This window comes from Zonotrichia leucophrys, chromosome 4A, assembly GCF_028769735.1.
Source record: "Zonotrichia leucophrys gambelii isolate GWCS_2022_RI chromosome 4A, RI_Zleu_2.0, whole genome shotgun sequence".
In the NCBI taxonomy this organism is placed as follows: Eukaryota; Metazoa; Chordata; class Aves; order Passeriformes; family Passerellidae; genus Zonotrichia; species Zonotrichia leucophrys.
The window spans coordinates 6351468-6372604 of record NC_088174.1 but is presented as its reverse complement, the minus strand read 5'-3'; the positions used below and the strand labels follow the sequence as shown (position 1 = coordinate 6372604).

At 37.1% G+C, this 21137-nt stretch overlaps 1 protein-coding gene and 1 long non-coding RNA gene across 2 annotated transcripts in view; one reads left to right on the top strand and one right to left on the bottom strand.

Moving 5' to 3' along the window:
• Window positions 1–21137, top strand: part of LOC135447960 (uncharacterized) — a 92634-nt gene that overhangs the window by 61564 nt on the left and 9933 nt on the right. The window lies entirely within an intron of this gene.
• LOC135447749 (testis-specific serine/threonine-protein kinase 2-like) lies at window positions 771–1739 on the bottom strand. The gene has a single exon (XM_064712830.1). It carries the CDS (start codon window positions 1737–1739, stop codon window positions 771–773), a length of 969 nt encoding a protein of 322 aa, XP_064568900.1.

Genomic DNA, 21137 nt, shown 5'->3' with positions numbered 1-21137 from the left:
TTTTGCAGGCTTTTACCTTGCAGAGCTGTAATGCAAGTAAAATATTTAACATTATTTTTTTGAGTTTTAGGCTAAACAACCATAGCATTGAAGGTATATGTTTTATTTCTTAATGTCTAAAATAATATTTCTTGTTATAGAAAAAGAAATTCATGTATGTCTTTGGCTGAGCCAATAAGTTTCAGTTAAAAGGCAGCTGATATTTGGATGTGTGGTTTTTTTTCAATTTTCCTTCCTAATTAATGAAAACCCTTTCCCTCATTCCTTTTGACTTAAAACTTTTGTTATGGTACAACTGATTTGTAATCTTTCTTAATTTTTAACAATAGGGAAATGGTTTCCATTGCACATATTTTTGTTGAAAGACTCAAATTTAAAAGAGAAAATCAGATAAATTTTGATTCATAAGCAGTATGTCTAGGCAGATCCTAGAGTCTGAGTATTGAAATAGTTATAAATTGTTATAAAGTGCACCAGGTCTGATATTCAGATATATTAAAAAAATTGCATTGTTAGGTTTGAAATACATTCCTCCTTCAAATATTATATACAAAGTCCTCCTCTGCAGTTTGTTTACACTTTCTAAAACTTCCCTCCCTCATTATTTCCCCCGTGTTTCACAGTCTTGACTTTGGCAGTGTTAAAGCTCCTCCTTCAAGAGCACTGTGCAGGAGCAGGGACATGACTGCCACATGGAATTTCAGACAAGATCTCTTTAATGTGAGTTTAAACTAATGCGGTTCACAGGTGAGGCCAACATTGTGGCCCTGTTAAAGGAAAGCATCCTTAAGAGAATCTGATTTCTTCCTCCACTCCTTACACTTACGCACAATGGGATTTTCCATCCTGGTTTTTTTGGGGCTTTTCTTGACATTGGCTTTGGGGTCGGTTGGGAATCGCGGGCTGCGCGTGGGTTTCGGGTTCTGCAGCCAGGGATGTCTCAAAACTTCATCTATGCACAGCCTCTGGGACACATCAGGGTGGAGCAAGTGGGTAATGAGGTTCTTGCAGTCTGTAGAGAGATTTTTTGCCTTCGTGAAGGGAATCTTCTGTTGTTTCTGAACCTGGAGCATTTCCCTGACGTTGGTACTGTCAAATGGCTGTGAAGCAAAAAGCATTGCATACAGGATAATGCCCAGGCTCCACATGTCCGAAATCCTGGGGTCACAAGGAATATGCTCGAGCAGCTCGGGGGCTGAGTACGCAAGAGACCCACAGAAGGTGCTGCTGAGAATGGTTTTTCCATTTCCATCTCGACACAGGGGTTTTGAAAAGCCAAAATCTGAGAGCTTGAAGTTAAGACCGTCATCAAGAAGGATGTTGTCACATTTCAGGTCCCTGTGGGCAAAGTCCAAGTCATGGCAATGCTGGATGGCAGAAGCCAGCTGCTGGAACTTGGAGCGAGCGGCGCTCTCTTCCATCGCCCCCTGGTTGCTCAGGTAGTTCAGGAGGCTGCCCTTCTCCCCCAGCTCCATCACAATGTACACTTTCCCTGAGGAAGTCTCAAAAATCTCATAGGTTTCGATGATTGCTGGGTGGTGCAGTTTCATCAAAGCCTCCATTTCCCTGGGGAGAAATTTTTCCAGGACATTCTGAGAAATTTTCTTCTTGTCAATGATCTTGATGGCCACTTTGCATTTCAGGCGGTGGCTGTAGGCAGCTTTCACTTTGCCATAGGAGCCTTCTCCAAGAGTAGCACCGAGGCTGTAGCCCTTCTTTTTAAGCACCACAGCATCCATCGTGAGAGAGCTGCAGGGACCTGCCCCAGCGGGAGCTGCTCTGCATCCTGTGCTGCTGGGCTGTGCTCCACGCCTGATGGTGCTGCACGAGAACTCTGGGCCAGGTGTGTGGGCGGTTACAGGGTGATCTCATGAACAGTCACCCTGGAAGGAGCTTTCTGTCATTTCATGGAACTGCTCTGTGACATCACGGTGGCAAAACCCTACATGGAGGCGCTGGCTGCTCTGTGCTGTCACTGACAGTCGCCCCTGCACATTGCAATCAGAAAAAGGAGATAATTTCTCCAAGATTGTTTCTCTTTTTAACATGGTCAGAGTAGGAGGACTGTTTTTGTATCTTAGTTTTGTAATGTTTTTCAGTTGTGTTGTTGCTGTACATCATTAATACATCATAGTCAGGTGGTTTTGGGTGGATTTTAGGAAAATAACAAAAATTACCTGAAGACTTGAGACTTTGTGGAGCAGAGTCACATTTTCTTCCCCCTCCCCTCCCCACCCTTGTGCTACGATAGATCCTGGTTTGTTGATAAATCCTGTTTATTGACTTTGATTACATTAACAGCAGACCATCCTGAGTCCTCCAGGAAGTACCAAGGAGTCCCACCAGTTCAGTGTTTTATGTCAGTATTGTTATGAGAGTTCTAGAAGTCTCCTTATTTCAGAAGAAAATAATTCTATGGAAATTCAAAATTGTCACTGCAAATAATTTCCCTCTGTATGCACACTACTTTCCTTGCTTTTAGCACTTAGTACTACTAAACTCCCCAAGAAATTGTAGAGAAAAGTTAATTTTTATTAGCCATGATGACATTGCAGGGTACATCCACATAACCAGATTAAAGAATTGAAAATCACAGAAAACTGCAATCACTTTCAATAATATTAATAATAATTTTGTAGTTCTGTTCTTTGATATTAGGTAAAATACTCTGAGTTGCTTTCAAACTGATGGCATTCTTTTAAACTGAAGATTTTATTCTAGACTCTCTAAGGTTACTATAAATGTGAACAAACCAAAAAGTTCAACTATAAGTCTGGAATGATAGTAGCTCCCAAGGGATTAAACCTGTGGTTTTTTCCATGTTAAATGATGCTTGTTCTTATTGCATCAAGTCTTTTGTTTTGAGTTTAAGGAGGATTTGCAGTGGATATTTACACATGCTGCTCTGCATGTTTTTGTTTTAGTCTTTATCAGGCACATGGAAGGGAAAATTTTTGGGTAAGGGGAAATGAGCAATTCCCTGCTGTTATTCCAGAGCAAATGTTCTTAAGGGCATGGACAATTTCAAAGTATAGGTCTTACTATTCAGCATCATCCTGAAGGTGCAGCCAATATCTGAACTGTGAGAGGGAAGGCAATAACCATTGTGCTGACATTGGAAAGAACAAAGAGGAGGAAAAGTCTTTAAAATACATGCAAGAATGCATAAAGATTTATGGTGGACTATTACATGTGGTTGTTTCCAGGACATTAATTTAATTGGTTCTTTTCAGGTGTAAATAAAAATGTGGCCTTGTATTAAATGTTGGATAGCCTCATATCACTTACTCATGCTTAAAACCACTCCAGCTTATCTTCATGTCAGCCTGTTAATTCTTTAGGAAATCTGTTTTGCATCTAGACATTTTTATATTTGGTGCAAGGTACCCAAAATGTATCAGGCATGCTCTGCTTGTTGATTTTGTATCTTCTTATAGTCATTATTATGAAATTTATGTAAAGAGATACAGAAAAGTATTAGTTATGGTGGAATGGTTAAGCAGTGATTTCCACCAGGGCTGTGTGGCAGTATTATCAGAACACTACTACAATCTTTTCTTCTCACAGTCATTTAAGGAAATGATCATGTTTTTCTGGGAATGCTCATATTTTTACTATTAATATAAATGAAGACAAAATTGAATGTCAAATCGAGTGTATCAACTTACGCATAATTTTTTGAGTAATAGACTGCTGGTGTTGTCACAGGTAATGGATCTGGAAACCAGTAGATATTTGTTCCCTGCTGTGTAAGATCAGTCATCATGTCACCATGGAACCAATAGATTAAGAAAAAGGTTCTATATTCAGGAAAGCAGTTAATTCGTTTGATGTTAATGTGGGTAAACTTAAAATCTAAGTGAGAAGTCAGATCTATTATCAGTGAAATACATTTTTGTCTCTGTTGGGGTTAATGTAAGATTTTCTTTAGCTAAAACAGTTTATTGGTGTTTAATTAGAATTTTGAATAATACTTAGAATCATCAATATTAACAAATTTACCAAATTTATACAGTTTTTTTTTCTGGTGCCCATCTGTGTCAGTTGTAATAGACTCAGGGCTTTAATGATGCAAATTAAATTTTCCAGTGAGAGAAATGCCAGTATAGGCTAAGAATTAATTCTGAATCCAGAGGGGGAAGAGCAAACTATTAATTCATTACATCTGGCAGAAGCAATTCAGTAGCTTCCTCTCTAGTTACTTTAGTTGTACTTGTTCTAAAAAAACAAAGGAAACCACCCCTTACTGGACATGTTGTGCACATGGAGTTGCTGGACTCATCTTCGCTCAGATGGACCTGGTTGTCGATTGATTTCTTTATTTTTCTTGCTCTGCTGTCCTCCCCTTTCACAACCCTCTAAGGTCAGGTGATGGAGAGAGCAGTGAAATCCCCTTTGCATCACTGCAGCCCCACGTGCACCAGCAGTGTCTCGAAAATCAGGTGCTTAACCCTGGATCAGGGATCAATACAAGAGGAACTGTGGCACACTGATAGTGGGGAGAATAGCTGGAAGCTAGAAACATTTTAAGCCCTGGATGAGTATTTCCTTGCATGCTAAATCTTCTAGCAAATGATTTTTCTTATAGTTGTGCAGCATCATTTTATAAAAATAGGGTACCTGGAGTATATTTTCTTCCAGGAATAGAATTCATGATGGAAGGCAAGGGTCCAAACTGCTAGGACTCACCTCCACACAACCTTAAGCCCCCTTTTTTTAAAAAATGCTTCTATTTCCTTTTCCTTTTTTTTTGGAATCAGAAAGCTCTCCTTGAAGTTTATTGATTAGGCTGATAATGCATTTTTAAATAATATTTGCGCTGATTTTAGCTGGAATAGAGTAAATTTTCTTCATAGTAGCTGGTATGGGCCTATGTTTTGGATTTCTGTTGATAATTCAGGGCTGTTTTTGTTATCACGAGCAGCACTAACACAGAGCCAAGGCCTTTCCTGCTCCTCACCCACCCCACCAGCAAGAGGCTCCCAAGGAGCTGGGGGGGACACAGCCAGGACAGCTGCCCCCAGCTGCCCCAGGGACATCCCATAATATGGCACCAGCTCAGCATGGAAACCTGGGCAGGAGGAGGAAGGGGGGACGTTTGCAGTGATGGTGTTTGCCTTCCCCAGTCACTGTCACAGGTGATGGAGCCCTGCTGTGCTGGGCATGGCTGAGCCCCTGCCTGCCATGGGGAGTGGGCAATGAGTCCCTTGGTTTGCCTCACCTGTTAAGCTGCCTTTATCCCAAACCATGAGTTTTTCCTACTTTTATTCACTCCCCAACCAGAGTAAACCCACCAGAGTAAAGTGACTGAGAGGCTGTGTGGAGCTCAGTTACCATCTGGGGTTTAACCATGAGAGTATTGAAAGCATTTTCCAGCCTTACCAGAATTAGGTATTGATTTTTTAGTATTTATGGTTTCTTTTCACAGAGATTTCACAACACATTTGTCCTGGTTTCCTAATATGAAAGAATTATCACACAATAAATGTAATGGATTTTTTAGAGTATTGTCACGGGAAGTACTCTGCTGGCATCAAATTCTTTCTTGGCAATTTCCTGGAATATTTTTCAATGTCTGAAGGAAATTCAAAATATGATTTATTTGTAGAAAATATCTCTGGAGATAAGAACTTCAGATTGACTTTTAATTCCAACATTGCACATGTGGAATTTTGTTCCTAAAGTGCAAGATCTCATGTGCAAGTCCTAATGTGGAATTGCAATTTGTGGTCTGACTTCTCCATGGCTTTCTGTTCTCCTCTGTGGCTCTGTGTTGTAGCAGAGCTGGAGTTGCTGATATTCATGGGGAAATGTTAACATCCTGCTGATGGCAGCTCTGCCAAAGCCATTCATCATATCTTGCCTAAATCTGTCAAGAATGGGGAAACTGACAAGCAAATTGCCAATCTTAGAGGGGGAATGAGTTTTTTTGGTGACATAAAGGTGAGTCTTGGGTCAGAATTAGGGATGAGTTGAAATCCTTTTATTTCATGTCCTTTTTCACTGTGCAGACGTGGATGTTGTGGATGTTTTCCTCTGGATTGACAACAGTTTATATTCTAAGACCTACCAAAATAATTTTCCAGAATAAAAGTTCAGTGCATTAAGACTTCAAAAAACAAGCAAAAAGAAAAAGAGAAAATTTTCAAGCAATTATTAAACCTATTTGTGTTCTAGTTTTGTGAATTTATAAGTGTATGAACACTAGAAAAGTCCTTTTTTAAATTTCCTTAATAATTTGCTTATGAATACAGTTCTTTGAATAAGTACATGCTGTGAATATCAAGTGTGAAAATAGTCCAGGTTTCACAAGAATGTTGCATGAAAACAAAATGAGAACAGAGTGTTTCTGGAAATAGTCACAGGTATTGACCACTGCTTGGGGAACATTTCCTTCAAAGTATGTAAGGGCATTTTTAGGCATTTAAATTGAAAATAAACAGTTTAATTAAAAATAAATCCCACATGCTGGATGAAGTACATGGCTGTTTGGGTGGTAATGCTTTTAGGCTTATATTCTATACAGAATTTTAGAAATCCCACCTTACCTGTCATGAAATCCTTTTGTGTCAGAGTCAACCTACATGAGGAGATAAACAGCTGGTATAACTGAGAGCACACAAAATGCTAGCTTAGGTAAAATGCACGCTGCTGATAACACACTAAGCCTTCCTGGGTATGCTAATCCTAATTTATGTTAAATCGTAATTAAGACAGTTTTGTTTATTGCTTGTAGCCATGAGCACCTGGAAGACTGACTAATCCCATCCATGTGTTGGGGACAATCCAGCTGCTATTGTTAACTCAGAATGCAGAAAATTTGTATTTGTGAGTTGTTTTCCTTGGTGTTTTTCAGGCATTTATAGAGGCCCTTTTCCCCATTGTATCAGGAACTGGAGCAGAAGAAGCATCCTAAACAAAATGGATGAAGGGATTTTTGGAGTAAGAGGCCAAAATCTAAATAGGCTCACTGTGTTTGCAGCCAAACTTTAAATCAGAATATCTCTGATATACCCATGCAAAAATAGATTCACAATTTCTGTTGTAGCTGTGCCTGTTTGGTGTTGCATATATAATTTGGCATAACTGTCAGATTTTCAGGATTCTGGAGGGTTTTATTCAGGAGGCCATGGGTGGTACCATTAAAGTGAAATGATAAGTGACGGGCAGAAAAAAAGGGGCAGAATAAACTGAATCTCAGGAGAATAAAGCCATAGAAATGGGGAACACCTAAGCCCACTTTGTGCAAAATTTCATGTTTTCAGTTGCATTCCTTTTCTTATTATAGACTAAACAATGTTCTCGCAAATGTTGCTGTGTATGTATCAGGTACAGGTTTTTGACCTGATACATGTATTCACACAATTACATCTGTTATGGATTGTGCCATCAGTTGGCAAGAATTATTTTCTGCTTCTTGTATAGTGTTTCTTCTTAAACTGTAGGTAGGAGAACCTAGGTCAATATAAATTATTACTGTGAAAGATTTTTCCCTTTAGAAGAATTCCTGTCCTGGAAGTGTATTCATTCTAATGACTTCAAATAATCTAATTTAAAAATCATGCAAGAGAGGTAATATTTTTCATCTTCTATTAAATCTTTGAGCTGTTTCAACTTTCTTGTTCTTAAAAGTTTCATTTCTGTCTTGTCATGATGGAAAATATGCAAACTGCTATTAAGTGACAACTATATTCTCTGTACTGTTTTGAAGTCAGCCCATGCAGAGACCACTTGCAGTGTGCAAATTTGAATCTAATTATCCATTCAGTACATACTGAAAAGTATCCATTGAATGAATTTTTCATCAGGTGGTGGTAAAACAGAAATAAAGAATTAAGGACTAAAGGTGAGCATGTATCTCATAGTTTGTATAAAATTCAAGTGTGAGTGCAACTGCTTTGCAAAACGCTGTGATTCTTCTCATGTTTAACTCATGGTATTTGCAATTATTTGAATTTTCTTTGTTTTTGTTTCTTGCCAGTTACAATTAGATTTGATTTTCATAAGAAAGCAAAATTAGAATTTAAAAATTTCCAGTGTACATACATTTGTTATAGAGCCTAAAATGAATGCCTTATCTGTAATAATTTCATGTAGAATCTTCTTATGGACAGCAGAGAGCAGCAGTGTGATGACCTGAATCAGAAGGAATGATGTTAAGGAATACTGAAACTAACTAACAAGTTAAATGCTTCCAAAATACCCAATTATTGCCTTGATACCTGTGCAATTCTTTTTTGAGAAACTTTCGCAGAAGAAATTAGGAGATTGTGGGGGAAGAAACGACATTTCCAATAAAATATCTATTATGAAAATAATTGCCAAAAGAGACGTTTACATAGAACAAAAAAAGTGACAGCAGAGGGTAACGTAGGGAAATGATTCGTGTCTGAGCTGTGTTTGGAACTGTCCAAAATGATGATGTAGAGCAACAGAGAAACATTAGCTCACGGACTACAGTTTAAAGAAAAAATTTACTTGAATGTGTAATTAATAGTGTGAAAGTTGGTAAACCCAATAACACGAATTTCTGAAAATCATTAATAGTATCTGCAAGTAATTTGCAAGTCAGTATTTTTGTTTGTCTTAGGAGTTCATGGCTGCAGATCAAACCACATTAAATCAGTCAGGGTAGAATTCATCATGTACAATAGGAAATATTGTTTCTAAGGACTTGAAAATACTTTTTTCATGTATCCCACTTCATCCAATACCTTAGCTCAAACCTCAAATTTACAACTTTGGATTTTTTTACCAATGACTGTGTTTTACCCTCCATTATTTTCTGTAGTAAAAACAGGATGCAGACTGTGGTGGGTAATGAGCAGATATAAATACCTATGAGTCAGATAAATTATGCTGGGTCCCTTCATTCCAGGGCTGCTGCTCCCCTGAAGGATGCAGGCAGCTGCTGTTGCCCTGGTGATTGCTCCTTGGAGCCTGGCTTGCACAGGGCTGAATTCCTCACCTCTCCTTAGGCCTTTGCGTTTCTGTACACAGCTCCTGTGGACAAAGGCCACAAATTAAATGCAAAGAAATGAAGCAGCAAGCACAGAGCATGGATGGATGTGATGTGTTGAAAATGGCATATGGTGTATAAGGAGTAGCACAGTGTTGATCATCTTAATATAGAACTAAGCATAGATGCACGAAATCTCTGCCAAGCTGATCTGAGGGCCTGAGTTTGTGTGTCCCATCTGAGTCAGAGGAGGCAGCAAGTGGAGTTTTCTGATGGTTGAATTATTGAGGTGGCTATGTGCAAACTTTTTTTATCCATTTATATTTTTTTTCCTGTCTCTCTTTGCTGCTTTAATCCCCAAGATCTGGTCTGAACAGCACTGAATTAAAAATAAAAGCTGCTACATTTCACAAGTAGCAAAGTATTTCTTTTCAGAGCTCTGTTCTGTTAATCATGAAATTTTTATTCTTTGGTTTCTTTCAGTCTTTTTCCCTCATAATGAAACAGGTTTAATTGTGGAAACAGGTGGTCCTTTAGTAATTCAGAGTTATTTATTTTCTTGAATTTTTGTTTTACAAATGTTTCAATAATGCAGACTATCCTTAATGTGTTTGTGATCCTCCTTTTTTGAGCTTCGTGTACTCCTCATAGGGTGTTTCTAAGATTCTCCCCTTCTTCAGAGAGCCTTAACATTTCTTGAGCCTGAAATCATGAGTGAAATTCTAGACTAAGCTGTTGCAGCAAGTTGCTTTTCAAACAGATCTGATCCTGAAACTTTTTACTTTACTATTATGTAATTTCATGCTCTCATGCCAATTGTTTGAGCTTCTCTCTCTCTCAAATTAGCTGATAATACAGAAAATTTAAACCATGTGTAGAAAATCAATAATTAAATAATTTTGGCTCTGCCTTCTTCCCTCTCAATTCCTGCAATCACTGCATCAGCAGAGAATACTGGGCATAATCCTTTTAATGCATTGACCACATATGTCAACACCTGCTCTGTCAGCTGTCAGAAGTCAGAATGACTTTTCTGATGGAGCTTTTTATAAAGTAAGAACTATTTACTCTTTTAATCTATTTATTTATCTGTAAAATATTACTTATTTTATCTATTTGTAGATTTGATTTGACTGGTTGACTTCAGTGATTTAAGGTCAATAACAACAGCAATTTCTGTGTGGTTTGGTGTATGACACCTTTTTTTTGTTCAAATTCTTGTTGACTGTATTAAGTGGAGAAAAATTGGCCTTCAGTGATATAAATAACTCAATATTGCAGAAACCACAATGGGATTTTATTGCAAAGTGAGGTTATGGGATATTGAACTTGCAAATAACATTAAAATAATGTGGATAGTGGACAGATTTTCTTATTTGTCGTTTCTCTAATTCCTTCTTGGACTTCTGTGCTGTTTAGTTAATTGATAAATTATGTTTGAATGGAATAAAGGCCTATAGCTGCCAGTTTATTTCTAGAAAGTCACTGTTATAATTACTTATAATTGCTAGTATTATCATGTATATTTTCTCAGTGTCTTTTCCTAAGTTGTAGTCAAATGATTCCTGACAGTGCTACCACGCACAACTTTGACCTGTTTTGATTTTAGTTTCCAGAACTGCCATTTTTAACATTAAATCATAAGCTTCCTTTTAAATCATGAGCTTCCAAATACCCAGAAGGAAGGAAGTATGACTAAATGTTACTTAAGAAAGTAATGAGAAAAAAACCAGAACTTCCATTGTATCTGTGGTTTATTACCTGTATTTCTGTGTATCTTCTGTCTTTCAGGAGAGGGAAAACAAGGTGTTGGTAAAATCCCATAATGTTTGCAATGGAGCTTGTACATTCTTAAGTTCTTTTGCCATGTTTTGAAGATCAGTGGAAAAGTACCCAAAAAGCAAAACCCCCAAATTAAATTTGCTAAATGGAAAATAAAATCCACACCAAGGCAAAAGCCTCTCTTCCAGGGTATCCATCAGGTTTCCTATGATATGGGGGGATGTAGGGATGCTGTGAATGTTGGGTAACTTTGGGGAAGACCACGATGCCTCACTGGCTGTTAGGAAGGCAACTGTCATCTCTTTGGGCAGGATTCAGCTGTGTCTCAGTACATCTAAAATCAGGGGAGAGCACAGAATTAGTTATACCTAATTTGTCACAACTGTTGTTTCAGGGATTTTGCTACAGTAATTATTGCCTAATATCAGCATTCTTTCTCTAATACACATTTTCTGTCACTTAACTCACTATAGCAGGATAATTATTTCAATGGAACCGTCACTTGTGCAGTCTTGGTACAGCATTATAGTAATAAAAAATCAAAACAGACTTTTAAAGTTCTCTTCATTCCCCTTGAATCATAATAAATGTTTAAAGCAGTCTGTAGATGAATTTTTGGTGTGTATTTGTAGTTGAAATTTTTCTTCCTAAATCAGAAGCACAGAAAGAGTCTAAGAAATGAGGGACAAAAAGGACCAAAAAAATTATTGGACATTGTGTAGTGAAATTTTCTTTTCTGTTTTGTCACAAGTGATTTCTTTCTGATCAATGGCATATTCCTGAACATCAAGTTCCCAATTTTTGTTTTATATTTTAACATGTTGATTGATTTTTCTTCAAACTCATCTTTGTGGTAGGTGTTAGCTAATTGGTTTTTAGCTTTAGAAAGAGCAAAGCTCCTTTTCAGGAGGCAGCTATTAATGTAGTTCTCTTTTTTTCCATTACAAAGCTGTGTGATGGAATTAAGAGTGTGGGAGCTGAGGCTGGGTCTGGTGTGACAGTGACCTTATTCTGACTTTTTCCTTGCAAGACTGAATCAGACTTTATGATAAATTTTGGTACCAGGTTTTTGACACAGTAGTGTAAGTACCCCAAAATCACATTGACATTTCCTAAAGATCAAACAGTCTAGTTTGTGAATAAGTGATGCTGTGGTTCCTTGGAGATATTCACAATGTTGCATATAAATGATATAATAATTTTGTCAAAGACTGGATTAGTAGAAAAGCCTCTGTATTGTGCCTGAAATGGAAGAGCTTCCTCATTCCTGTTGAAGTCTCACAGTGGAACTGCAATTTTGAGTAACCCTGAGAATACAGGGGAAGAACAATGACTTAAGACAGGAATTGTGAAAATAACATAATAGAAGCCAAGCCAAGCTAATGAGGTTTTTATTAAGAGGTAAAGCTTATTGAACTTCTCCTGCCATTTGGCTTTTGGATGATGATATTAATTATTGTGTTTGGCCATTGAAGCACTGGTTTTCCTGGTGGACCCAGAAATAGCTCTGTTCCTTCAGAACTGACACTTTCCATTAAGTAATCTGCTTTTACCCTCTACCTGCCTGCATGAGACTGCTTTGTAAATGGAAAAGCTTATTAAGGACAATGGGAGCCTTGGCACCAGCATGGTTATTCCAACATTTATTGGTGCCATGCATTAGGAGGAGTAAGACATGCAGAATTCACAGAGCTAATTTAGGATCTATTCTTCCTTTTCTAATTGTGTCTGCATTTATGCACTTCTGAAAGTCGCTACATTGAGAGATTTTAATCTAAATTCAGTGTGGTGTGAACACTTTTCCCTATTTGTGCTAAGGCAGTCAAGTCTTACCATCACTTTATGATGTTTATTCTACTTTACTGCTAATGTGCTGCTGAACTGTAAACAAATATAAACAGGGTTATCAGGCAAAATACATTAACATAAACATCTTAGTTTCATGCTCTTTCTACATCTTCAAATGGACTGAGTGTTTAAATGAAACATTAACTCTTACAAGTAAAACAGTTTTATTGTGTTCTTTCAGTAGTACTATCCCACTATTAGACTTTACAGTGTGTATTTTGCTATGTTCAACCTTTGAAAAGTGAAAAGCCCCAGTGTTCATTAAAAGTTTTTGTGTTAAGCTAAGAATTTAAAGAGCAAGTTAAAAATTTTGGTTTGACCCACATGACTTGAAAACTAAAGCATCTTGTGTAAATGAATTGGCAACTTTGATTCTGTTGGGAGAGGGACAGAGATCAGTGGACATCTTGAATTTTTTGTGACAGTAAAAACAAAAGGATCTGAGTTTCATTCTAGTTCACATGAAATTACATTAAGATGGAAAAATATTTATTAAGATTAGAAATTGGAATAAACAATCTACCTTAGGGGTGTTGTGCATACAGGAAAAGGATTCTGGTGCTCAGAAATGACACAGATGCAATTTATTAATAATTTAAGTGGATGTTCAGGTTATGCAAAAAATAATCATTTGCACTTACTCCCAGAGAGTATCTCAGGGTGTTTTTAGTGTCTTTTATTTATCTTTTAGACAATGGGAATGCATTCAGTAGTGGTTGTATTGCTGCAGTAGTAGTTGTATTGCTGCTGTAGTGGTTGTATTACAGATTTTTTTTTTCCCCTTATTTGATCTAAACACTGTGTATCGTGTCTCAGGTTACTGGAGCCTTTCTTTCTACAAGTAAATTAACAGGATTGTCCATTAGAAAGGAAATCTGTTCTCTGGCAGCAGAGAGGGTTCCTTGATAGCAGTAGAGCCTTGACCTTGCTCAGTCATCAGATTGGCTAAACCTGCATAACTGCTTATAACATCTGTCATTTTATAACAGCTTTGAAATGCACAGTTCTGGGGATATTCTGGCCAGATATGTCAAACCTTAACCAAAAATTAGTAATTTCAGTAGGTAGAAGTTTGTCAGTTTGACTTTTAGACTTGCAGCTATTTATTCTTGAAGCTACAAGATCAGATGCAAAGTCTTGACAACTTGTTCATCCTCAACATATTTGCAAAACAAATTTCTTTTATCGGAAGTTGGAGCTAGGTTGCTGTAACCCACTAAATAGAATTGAATAAAATAGGAAAATCCCTCTGTTTTAGGGAGGACTGTTTCAGATTACAGGAATACCATTGCCTGGAAGAAAAAGAACATTTTCAGTTGGATATTCTCCTGTCATACATGAGGATGACTTTGCTTTTTTTTTTGCAACTGATTTACTTCGCATTTTTTATACCTCCTGAATTTTGGATATGAGTAAATGAACAAGCTTTGTTTTACAGATTATTACAGGGTTCTGAAGGTGAGCTATGGATTCCATACTGCAAGTCATGTTCATCAATATAATATTTTTTCCAAACTTGTAGATTAGCTGTTGGCTTACAATGGGCTTCTGCACCCACCTGTGTGCCTAACACCCCATAATCACTGGGCTGTCTCGAGTCAGCTCTGATGAAAAGTTTCTGTGGAAAAAAGTGCACATAAGGAAACCTAACCATTAGGAGTTAGCATAAGCATATTAACAATTAACACAGGAACAGATGGACAGTTTTCAAAAGCAGAACCCTTGGCCACGGAGAGATACAGAAAACCCAAGCACAGACAAAGCAGATGAAAAGCTAGGAACAGTGGAGAGTTTTGTCTAGTTTTTGAAGCAGATTTCTTGAGCAAAAAAAAAAATATGTCTGAGATATGATTTTTATTGTCTTCTTTTTAACTCTTGAGTTTTTAATTGGAGAAATGTTTAATTTTTTTCATTTTTCTCCATTTCCAGCAAAGTAGGTGAGGTGATTGGATGTGACTATGGCAATGTGTTTTTGAGTGAGTAGAAGGACTAAGCATATAAAAAACTTCCCTGGGATCCAGCCTCTTGAGGAACCCTAAAATCAGGACCCTAATTACACATTCAGAGCATCTCCATAAGTATCCAAAGAGGCATTTCATTTTCTTTGTAGTTTCTACTCAAAACACTTCTGAAGCAGGCCAATAAAAAAGTGTAGAAGGGAGACAATAAATGCAGTTAAAGCCAACTGTTGTTACCTGAAAGGTCTTGTTAGCTCCAATTAATTACTAATTAATTACTATAATAATATGAGTTATTATATTATATGTAGTATATAGAGTGTGTGTGTATATATATATATGTGTGTATATATATATAGTATATATATTGGTAAATAGATGTTTCCTGATGACAAGAGCAGAGGAGATTGGGCTGTGAGAGAGTGTCACAAACTGCTGGGGCTCAGTCAGGCTGGATGGGAGCTGCTCCTCTAGGTGAAGGGAAAGGTAGGAACAGGAGCCCAAAGGGTGAATAATCCCACAGGGTACAGCTCAGCCTGAGCTGGGGAGGGCACTGATGGAGGAAATCTCTCCCTGCCCTTGCCACTCACGTGCTTTTCAGAAACCCCAGAGTTGTGTCTGCTTCATACAACACTCACTGATTTTCTTAGGTACATGTGGAGTGGATTTTTCTGTAAATATATTTTAGAAAGGCCCAAAAATTTTAATTGCCTTCTGGATTTTTTTTTTGGTGTGTGTGTCAGAAATTATGCTGATTAATAGTGTTCATAAAGGGGCAAGATCAGAGGCACAGCTGTCTCTGAACATTACCAAAGTTATAAAGCTAATAATTTCTCAGTGGTACCATTAAAAGAAAAATATTTTATGCAAATGTATTTAACTTTACAGATAATTATTCAAATTGTGGGAGTTACATTAGTGTCTTTTTAAAAGCATTTTCCCTTTCTATCATTCTGGACATTTTCATTTGACTCTATTAGAATTGATAGCTCTGTTCCATGTTAAAAACTAGCATCTAGCTTTAAATTTTAGTTTCCTTAGTTGATTATATGACAGACCATGACCAGCAACTAAATTTTAAACAGACATTAAGATAAAATTAGCACAGTACTGAAGCTTTCAAGTGTTTATTTTCAGCTCACAAAGCTGTGCTCTATTCAAATAAAAATAGAAAATAGGTAACAAAAAACACAGTGAGCAAGACTATTATCTTTTGCTGTCTATTGAGTTCCTATTGTCTTTTGTTCCATTGAGAAACCAATAACCAGTCTGATGCACTTCTGACCTTTGAATAACTCAAGGACAGTTGAGTTCTGTGTGGTTGTGTGCAATCCTAGTGATGTAACATTTCAAATCAGTAAATCACTTCAGTACAAGTATGTTAATCCAAATTTGGTAAGACCAGTAAAATTAGCCCCCTCTGTTATTCTTTTGGATAAAATGAATTGTATTGCAAATCAGATTTGGCTGAGTGTATGGAAACAGAGCCTGATAGACCCTATGGAATTATTTGACATCAATTAAAGTCTTTAGAGATTAAGAATATCTTCCTGTTCAATAGCATTTGTTATCTTAGTTTTCAAAGCTTAGGATACTTTCCTATTTCTAAAAATAATAAGGATGTTCCTAGTGAAGCATGCTCACATAGCCTAAAACCCAATTTGTTTCAACAATTTTTCTTTGCCTTTTAACAACTTCTTAGTCATGTATTTGGCATATTTCGTGGTAGTACAAAAAGCCATCTTTTCCTTCTTGCTGTCATCTATGTGCTCTTCATCTTAGAAGTATTAAAAGAGCCCTCTGGCTGGAACGTTAGGTGATCTTTATCCCCATTTCATTATATCAGTGAAAGAAAACAAACAGTATTTTTAAAATGTAATTGAACTTAAAAAAAAAAAAAATCTAATTACCCCAGGCAGTAAATGAGAATGGGCCACTTAAGTTTTAGTTTGAATACATTAATTTTTTTAGTAGAAGTCTATTTCAGCTACAGTAGGCTACAAAACAGATGATTTTTCAAGGCATAATTTTTTATCTATTGTAATAAGTTTTCACAGTGTTGCAGGTCAAAATGAGTTCTGTAGTTTTAAATTAGTTTTTTGGATATTAACAGCTTAATGGCTGTGGAATTTATATCAGGATCATGATAATTTTTTAAACTTTAAGCATGCTATATGGGCAATATAAAAAGCTGCTGAAATTATTAAAAATTAGTCTCTTTGCACTAACAGAGAAGCAACAGAATTAATGAGAAATCAGAACATTTGTACAAGGTACAAAAGATTCCAGAAAGCAGGTTGCATTCATTATGTTTTTCATCAGTAAGCACTGTTGGTTCTCTTCTGCATCTCAGTGCCAGCTGAAGTTCAATGCCAACACAAGGTCATAGGGGAATGAATGGATTCCAACAGTACTTTTACTTTATGAGCTATTGCTCATTTCACCACTTCAACACTGGGAGAGATAAATTTTCTAATCCTGAAGTTATTTGAATTAGCTGCTTGGAACCTTTTTGTAAATTATAATACTCAGAAGCACCTAATTTTTACATTTTTGTGCTAAGAACTTATTGAACAAAAACACTGTGTACTGTACATGTGCCAGCGCAGCCCATAGGAGGTTTGAATATCTCTGAGTGGCTTGGTGCCAATGACATCTTGAGCTGACTGTGCTGTCTTAAAGTAAAAATCTAGAATCAGTTTTAAGCTTAAAAAAATAAAATCTCTACTGGATAAAGCTCTTGCTACTTAAAAGCAGAATAAAGGGAAGATATTTGGGTTCAGTGGGCCCTTAGGTTTGAGATGATGGGATTGCCTGCTTAACTTTTCTGAGCTAACACAGTGAAAGGATGAAATGGTTTGACAAAGATCCAATTGCATACACTTAGAACCTGCCTTCTCTGGGGTTAGTTCCATCTTCCCTAGGTGACTTTGTTTTGAAATAGGATTAATAGTCTTGCCCAGCAGGGAAGGCACATGGGGATTGCTGCTTATGGGGTATTATGTAGCTGAGAGTTATAAACATAATTTATTTACTGAAAGTGAAGTTGGTACCATTGTAACTATGTCCATTTGCAGTCATTGTTTGTTTATAAGGTATCAATTAGGCTCAGTGGCACTGGTAATGAGTGAATACTGAAAGTTATCAGTGCAGGATTAGCATTTCCAAGCAAAGAAAGAGAAAGTTTTTAAACATGGAGCATTTAAACTTTAAGTGCAAAGTTGTGGACAGCACCAAACTTTGTGAAAAATTTCTGTGGAAAATAAATAAGGCTTTGAGCTCTACTGGTTTCTCTCCAGTAAGTCAACCAGTGGTGATGCAAAAATCAAAGAAGAGTTTCTAAGGCATTTTTCTCTTCCAAATTCAAACCCTATCTTATGTATTTCTAGGGTGTTTTTGTTTTTATTCTAAAGCTGTGGAACTGTCCCAAAGGGGCATGTACAGCTTAGCTTTGCTTTTCAGGCTTGGAGTTCCATGGGCTTTGTTTGCAGTGTCACAGTCTTATCCTCATGGAAATGTCACTCTGCATGCAGGGCAGGGTGTCCACTCACTGACAGAGGCAGAGGGTGTGACAGACCCAGGTTAGGTTCTGATTATCTGGGCTGCTAATTACCAGGACTGCTATTGATCTCAGACAAAGCTACTCGTGGCAGATGGATGCAGCTCTCAGAGCCACCTCCCAGGTCTCTGTGATGAGAACCCGTCCAGGGCACACGTTGGCCTCTTGTTGCATTTCAGAGGGAGAAGAGCCCTCTTTAGGGAGCTCAATGATTTATCTAAAGACAAATATGCACATGCTAAAACCAAGCTGCCCTGTTGAGGCACTGCAAGAAGAGCACAGTCTCTGTGAAGGACAGTGCTGCTGATGGTAAATGCAAAGCACACTTTTGTTTGGCAATGTCAAATTGAGGCATTCAGAAGAAATCAGGCGCAAAAAAAATCCAACAAACTAATGAAATTAAAAACATTACATTGGTAGAAATTTATCCTTGATTTTGGGTGTTGGATCTTTGGTGTCTTTCAAGCTTTTCTCTATACTTTAAGAGTAGGGATGGGAATTTTTTTTTCTTTATAAAAGCTTAAAACCAAAGGACATAACTTCATTGTAGCTACCAGCACTTTCAAATGTGAAGGGAATAACTAAAATCTTTATGGTAAAGTAGGATGGCCAGTCAGCACCAGACAACTAAAAGAAATTCTAGTGTGACACAGACAACTAAACTGTCATAAGCATGTGGATATTTTAATATTACAAGAACAGATTTAACACCTACTCCAACTCACAGGAGTCATAAAATGTAACTAAGACTAAAACTTTGTTCTTGGAGAATGGCAGCCTTCAGTTTTCTTTCAGTGGCTTCAGGGGAGTACTGAAACAAAAGGATTATATTCTGTAGTATAATTAAGAAGGGAGATTTGCATGAAAAAAAGATGAGAAATAAGCATGTTAAATAGTTCTCAATAGATTATTTATTCAGTGCTTAGAATAATATTGATTACTCGTACATCCTCTAGATAGCAAAATAAGGGAAACAACATCATGATTTTAAGGAAAGAAATGACCATCAAATATGAAAATAAAGATACTTCTGGCCCTACACTGTCAGATTTTTGATTTCAGAACACATGAAGAGACAAAACAAACTGGGGGATGTGAAGGGGCATTTGCTATTTTAATCTAACCAAAAAAACCCTCTGTTTGTTCCCTGTAAAGCCAAAGTAAGATTACTCTTCAGATGGCAAAGATTTTCCATGTCTTTCTGTAGAATTATCATTGCTAGATTTTTCTTTAAATTCAATGGCATCATGAAACAATTGCATTGGAATTGTGCATTCTGAATCTCAAAAAGAGCATTACATCTCCTTGAAACTTTAAGTACTTTCCCTCATCTCAGCACATCCTGGCTTAGAAACTTTCCATTCAGGTTTTTTTTTTCTCTACAATCCACTTATTTTTGTTTTATTTTGCTCATGGTTCATGCATTTATAAGAATCTGTAAATACCTGTTAGTAGCACAATAACTTCTGCATTTTCTGTATCTAGCCTTAAATACCTTACTGCATACTTTAGTTCTTTCCAAGGTAAAACCCATCAGTGTCAAATTAAAACAGATTGCAGAATTTTGCTCTTTTTTCTCTGTCAGGTATTTCTTGACAGCCTGGAATTTGCACTAACCTCTGTTTGATCCTTGACACTCTTGACAACCTCAAACTGGAAGTTTGTTAAAGGGTGCCAACATATCTTGCACATTAACATCTGTATTAAACTGAGGTTTTAAAAAGAATTTTAATAGCATTTGGCACCAGATAACCTTTAAACGGTGATAATTGTATGCTATTGTCATTGGATATATAGTTCCTGATCATATCAATTGACACATCATTTGGCAATGGTTCTTGATTTCTCTCTGGAAAAAGCTGCTGGTTCAGTTATACTTGCACATTCTATTTCAGGAATAGTTAATGAAAATATTTCTCAGGAGGAATTTTTTGGCATATTCAGGTTGCATATCCATTTTATTGGGCTATAGCTGAACACTATGAAATGTGATGGACAGAATGATACAATTTCTGCAGTATATATTTCAGTGTGAGAAAGAACTCTTGGCTAACTTAGCCTGTCTGCTGTGAACTGTCATGTAGTACACAGGAGAGAAAAATTTCCTCTTGTTTATGAGCTAGTTTGATCTTGGTCAGCACAGGCTGGGTACGAAGGCCCCCTGCTCCACCTATTTAATCGTAGATGTGTGTTTATGTCTCACTTCCTGGGTGCAAGGACAGTACAAATAAATAAATACAAAAGGTAGTTTTTTATGAACAGACTATCACCTACATCAGCCTCAGCAGCTGTTAGCAACAGCTCCATCCTGCCTTGGCAAGACACTCAGGCAGAGCCATGGACTCTCTGGGAGTCTGTTATCATGTTTGGAATGATAACAGGTTAACTGTGGCCACTTGGAAAGTTTAAGAATAGCTTCAGATAAAAGACCATCCTATGGTGCTGTTTTCTCTGGAGGGGTCGTCCTAGTCCTCAGATTCTTGCAAAATTTGAACTTGCTGTCTGTTTCTCAGACAAATTACCAGTGATTACAACTGAGGATAGACTGCAAGCCATGACATGGTAATTATTCTAACAGATAATTAGGAAGGAGAAGAGAAAAATATTACTGAAGAATGAGGACAGCTGCATTGTAACTTAAAGCAAAATTGCTGAAATTCACAGTGATAAAGGAATGGTATTTTGTGTGTTGGTTGTGGAAAATGTAGTCAGCTCACCAAATATTCACCATTTGTTTTTTCCCCAGGAGGTGACAGGCATGAGATTTTGAGTCAGGAGTGGTGCTATTCCAACCATTCCATCATCTTTTCCTGAATCAGAAGGGACTGTATCTAAAGCTTTCTCTCTAAAGTTCTCCAAGGTGTTGTTGAAATCATACAATGATGGGTATCACAGTGTCCCTGGTGACTCCTATCAACTACCCTAATTAGAAAATGTGGCAAAATCCAGTATAAATTCTCCTAGCTGTACTTTAATTTCCTTATGACTACTTTGAATATAATGGTCACAGAGAAGAGCTTAGAGACTTTTT

Excerpts from the sequence above, each read along its gene's own strand:
- LOC135447749 (XM_064712830.1), bottom strand. The coding sequence starts at position 1,739 with ATGGATGCTGTGGTGCTTAAAAAGAAGGGCTACAGCCTCGGTGCTACT.